Source organism: Rhea americana, unplaced genomic scaffold, assembly GCF_003343005.1.
Source record: "Rhea americana isolate MKP2758 unplaced genomic scaffold, rheAme1 scaffold_61, whole genome shotgun sequence".
Classification (NCBI taxonomy): Eukaryota; Metazoa; Chordata; class Aves; order Rheiformes; family Rheidae; genus Rhea; species Rhea americana.
The window spans coordinates 4134820-4140361 of NW_028186768.1; the positions used below are offsets into that span (position 1 = coordinate 4134820).

The window sequence follows — 5542 nt, forward strand, 5'->3', positions numbered from 1 at the left end:
GGATACAACTAGGGAAGGAAAGCTGTGATAAATTATTTAGAATAGACTTCTAATCTCATATCAATTTTTTTTTTAAACCTTCCCAGGCCTGAACCTAGTGCTATTTCCCAGTGCAACAGGGTATAAAACAAACACAGCAGCTCTAATTAGCACACCCAGGAGTCCAGGATTTTTATTTTCTGCGACTCCTGCAACCTATGCAAATCCGAGTCCATCAGATCACACTCAGGCTCTCGGAGCAACTCGGACTGCCAGAAAGGTAGAATGCAAAACTTCTCATTAACTGTGTATGTGCACAGAGCACAGCAGGTCTCCTGGTGCAAAACAGCAATACCCAAAGTGCACTCCACAAAGGCCCTCCACAGAGCCCAGTCATTTCTAGGACTCCATCTCTGCTCTAGACCTACTCTTTGTTTTGCAGCTAGGAGAAAGGGTTTCTGTGCTGTAACCATCTGTAAATACAGATGTTAAAGGGACTTCATCTGCTTTGCATCCCCTCATCAGAGAAGCTCAGAACTCTAAAGASCGTCACTACTGTTTCTGCATGAAAATGCTTCTCTTCCACTTGCTCTGAGCAGCTCTGGAGAAACAGAGCTGTTTTAAAAGATGCCATTTGCTCTAAGGTGGGCACTCAAACTTATTCACTCTTGTTCTTTTTAGGCTTGTACGAGCTTACAAGCCTCTCACGTAACAGATACTAACACCACACTGTAAATAATCTCTTTGGAAATTAAATATCTGCAGCTCAACAGGCAGCCTGTACCTTCACAAAAGCCCCCTGGCTGCCAGATGCTCTACTTCCATTTCAAAAGTCATTTTTAAACTTACTTTGAAAGAATTTATTCTTTTTCAATACCAGGGAATAACCTCCAGCATCTGCAGCTTTTTCCATAAATTGTATTACTGGAGATCAATGTTAAAGATCTGGATGATCATTGCAGGGGAGGCCTCTGCTCTAACCCAACCAGGCCCTGAGTTTCTTCTACCACTTCTGAGCAAGCCCACAGACAGACAGATATGCGGACATCTGGGTTTTGGTGGTCTTGCAGAAKGGAGAAGTGGTGGCTCAGTCCCTCTGCAAACAAGAACACCAACCTGAAGCTTTAACATTTGAAAAATAACATTTCGTGTTAGAGAAATAGCCTCCTTGGAGAAAAGCTGCACATTCACCACTATCAGAGMAGGAAATTAGGACGCAGGAAAGAGTGAATGTTTGTGCCATGAGGGAGTCATATGGGAAAGAAGCTTAAGTGCACAGGATGAGTCACACGTCAGGGCTTACAACGACCTCTATCCACGGTGAGGCCATCAAACACATTTCTGGCCCCAATCATGGTTATGGCATCACCTCCAGGCAGCTGATGCATTTCACATGAGGGGGCCAGGACAGCTTAGCAAAGGGAATAGTTTTCAAGAGCATCTTTAGTGTTCTGCTTGGATGGCAAATCCCCTCAGGCCAACAGCACCTAAACCTAGCGCCGAACACAAGAGTTTACATAAAGCAAGAACAACTTTCATTATCCAGCCAAGTGGAGTTACCAGCGACAACAGATGTGAGACAAGAGGAGCGAGCACCAGGGGAGTCCTGAACACGGTCCAACTCACATTGACTGCTGCAAGGCCCCGGGGCGAGTGAAGAACACTGGGGATTTCTTTACAATGCTTGATAATACATCAAGTGACTCCTGCCAGGGTTATAAATTGACAGTGCAATTCAAAAATGCATGTGTCACTTTGCAAATTAGATAGGAGCTGAGGCAACTTGGACACTTTGGGCTGTTTCTGCATTTACCAGATCTTTTATTCTCAAACGATGGGTAGGGGAGGCTATACTGAACCCCACTGTTATATTGATTAAGTACACCTGCTTCCACAGGCTGCTCTCCAGTCACTGTTATTAATGCGAGCAGATACCTGAGGACTGATACAACTTGCTTTATTAATAGGACTTGGACAGCTGCATTGTCCTGTGAACAGGACAATCTGCCAAGAACTGACCACCTGGAACCACACCCTTGTTTCATCTGAACCACATCTCAGTTCCACTGGCTGAACAAAGCTTTGTCGTATGACTTGTGGTCATCACTGTCAGGTAGATCTATAGGTAAGGGAAGGGGACTTACTCTAGGAGAGACAGATACAAGTCGCCTCCTCCCTGGTTTGGGGCCGCCTGACCGGGAAACTCCTCGAGCTTGAGAGCCCAAATTGCTTGGTGGTACGTAGACTCTGTTTTATTTGCTAATTATTGATTGAGCTTTCTATTCCTCTGATATGTGAATAGCTTATGCCTGCAAATTAGTAAATTGTATCCTACTCATTGCTTACTTGTGTTGTGACATCGCTTACAAGCATAACACGGTGACAGAGTATCTYATTCTGAGCACAGAGTTGGGAAAGTCTCCATTTCTGTGGCCTTCTGGAGTTCTCCTTTAGATCTGGGCAGGTTTCTGTGCTCAAAAGCAGTTACCAAAATTCCAGCTCTAATGACTGCAGTGTAACCCCAGCGTCGGGTCCCACAAAGAGACACTTGTCAACAGCTAAGAACCACAAAGAAATTTCAATCCAGCAGAATCATTTTATTTCACCAGCCAAATACCAGCTACATACTGACTCTGGAACTGCCTGGCAAATACCAGCYGTATGATCCATCAGTAGATGTTCCCACTGATGGCTTGAGCATACAGAATCTATAGTTAGTGTTCACATTAATTGATTTGTCATGTTTGGATTTCCCARTCATCCAAGTGAAATATATTCAGASTTGCTCCTGTCACAGCACCGCTCACAAGCAGCTGGTTGAAAGTCACTGAGGAGTTAATTACACAGTTATCTGATCCATATGAAAAGAAAGCAACCTACTACTGTGATCCACAAACACCTTTCCTCTCTTTTTCTCTTTAACATTGATGCTTGGAGCCTTTTCAACAACGGACACACAGTACGTTGCAGGATGTTCAGTTCTTCTTAGAGCCTTCACAGCAAAAAACAACAACTAAAACATATGGCAGCAAAAATCAAGGCAGCGTTCGACTGCACGTTCCCAGCACACRTCCACTCTGCCAGTCTCAGAGTGATTAATAAATTGCCACTCATGCTGGCATCTGTACAAAGGAGTATGGCACAAAGGCAGCTTAGCCACCCTTCACAAGAGGTCCAAGAGTTACAGGGACTTGGGCGCTATGGAGATATTTGTGCTTAGGTCATTCAGCTGCCTGCACAGCTTGGAGAAGGACAAAAGTTTGCTTAACTGCAACTAGACATTGTTTTGTTTTTAATTATGTATGTGTATGTGTATGAAAATAAATAAAAATGGCTGCTGTCAGTACAAATGTGATACAGCTATCAGCCAGAAAGGTCAGACTCTYTTCTGAGTGCTAGCCTGGCTCTCCTGTGCTGCTTGCCTGGCAGTCCAGACTGGGGAGATTTTTGCGCCGTCTTATTTGTACATCTTCATCCTGAAGGAAAAAAAAAAAAAAGAGAGAGAGAAAGCACAAACTCATTCTTCTGCTTCCTCTGTGAGCTGAATAAAATCTGGAAATCTGGCCTCCTCCACTCCACCTTTTCTCTGCCCACCAACTATTACCTGTCAAAGATCAGCCCAAAGTCTTTAAATGCAACCAGGAAAGTGACTGGCTGCAACCATCACTCCAGCTCCCTGCTCAAAACACCAAAGCCACCTTACATCCTCACAGTGGCAGCTACCCAAGGCAGGCACCCTCCTCTGTCTTCTCTATACTCACCCAACAGACAGGAGGAGGCAGCGGTCAGATCCCATCCTTGCAGTCTCTCTCCAGGCTGAACAAACCAGCTCCCTAAGCCTCTCATTGTACCTTAGGTTCTCCAACCCCTATCTATCTTGCTAGCAAGGCCAGAAAGCCACATTGTTTTTCCCAGGACATGGTCACTTCTTGCCACATGAGACAGCTCCTTTGACTGCTTACCTGCATAGGGCGAGCATCTGTCATTGAACATCACTACTGTGCAACAAGTCAATTTATTTCTGCACAGTCCTGCTTAGCAAATGTCTTCCAGGTGCTTCTGTCAATAATCCTTCCCAACACACCTGTGCCTTATACCCACCCCACACGATTCACACAGGACTCGACAACGACACAGTCACAGCCCATTTCCAGTGCAGCTCGTACCGAGTCAGAGTCTTCTTCAACCTGGTTGCTTAGGAAATTAATATAATCATCCTTCTGGCTGTCCAGAATTTCCTCCTCATACTCAGTCTGGTAGTCTGACTCATCTAAAGAGAGGAGAGAAAAACAATGATTTTTAACTAGCAGTCAGAGAGACAGAAAAAGCTAGAAGCAGAATCATGATGGCTGTCCCCACTGAGTGTCCAACTAGGGCGAAGTGACTGCTAGCGAACTCTCAACAGCTCAGTGAACTGGGACTACTTAAATGTACACACTGCACCCTGCATGTGAAGTGGTGTCCCAGAGCCCTCCAAAGTCTAAAGAACCCAGAGCAAAAGCAGTGAGCTACAAACTGTCCATGTTATTGTGGTGGGTGTCTGCTGYCCAGCCTGACTCAATCCAAATCCTGTAGACAGGGAAATGTTCCCACTTAGTGATGAATCCTTTTTGCAACATAGTTGGTCTGTCTCTCTCCATCAATCCAGATAAAATCAGTGAAATACCTTCAAAAGACATGCCTACAATCTACAAATTCTAACCTTCCTGGACATTTCAGTCATAGATTCCCTGGAAATAGAGACTTACAGGGAGATGATGAATTCTTCCTGATGTGAAGCCTTCACCCCTGCAGAGATGATAATTATGTGTCTCAAGCTCTGGTCCACAGGGGATGGTGACATTTACACTCCCCTCCTCTGCAAAAGGTACAGTCACCTGCTCTCTTCAGTAATCTAGAGGATTACCATAACCAAGGGAAACTCAAGAACCTGTCCTCTGCATTCATCTATGTCTTAACAGCATTGCTTCTATTTCAGACCTGAAGAGCAGCTTCTCTGCTCAAGCGAATAAATAAATGTTTATGCTTCCCCATAAAGCCCAGCTCAGCATCAGTACCTCCAACTTCTAAAAGCAAGGGACACTCTGTAATGAAGGGCTGCACCATCTACTGTGCACAGCGTCTCATTTCAAGCATCTCCTAGCAGACTGAACATGCGGGGTCCTCCACTTCATTTTCCCTGGCCTGACTATTCGCTGGGATGGTGAAAGATCTGTTTACAGCTAATAGAGCGAGGTCAGATTAAAGGGAAAACCCCAGCAAAAGGCCTTTTCAATGTCTGGCTGTAGAGATGCACCCAGGTCTCAGATGTGAGGTGAAAGGTAATAGCAGATTCAGTCCGTTAGAATCACAATTTTACCAACTCCTTTACAATCACTTGTTTCTGATGGCTCAAAAGCCAAAGATTTCTAGTGCCAGTTATTAAGTTAAATGCAATGTTAACTATCACACAGACCTCTGGCAAAGCCACTGCACTCAGAGATGCTAYGAGCACCCCTGCCACCAACATCACTCTTGCACTTAAACTCCCTAATAGCTTTCAGCTGCACTGTCCAGTCCTGGG

The 5542-nt window shown here is 44.9% G+C and overlaps 1 protein-coding gene across 2 annotated transcripts in view; it reads right to left on the bottom strand.

The window, feature by feature from the left end:
• Nucleotides 1-2555: 2555 nt before the first annotated feature.
• PNPLA7 (patatin like domain 7, lysophospholipase) overlaps nucleotides 2556-5542 on the bottom strand; it is a 131084-nt gene continuing 128097 nt past the window's right edge. For both annotated transcript variants that reach the window (XM_085320004.1, XM_085320005.1), the window contains exons 35-36: nucleotides 4146-4249; nucleotides 2556-3455 (exon numbers count right to left, since the gene is read on the bottom strand). In XM_085320004.1, the coding sequence (XP_085176130.1) occupies nucleotides 3375-3455; nucleotides 4146-4249 (185 nt within the window). In that variant the 3' untranslated portion in view covers nucleotides 2556-3374. The remainder of the gene's footprint in view (nucleotides 3456-4145; nucleotides 4250-5542) is intronic.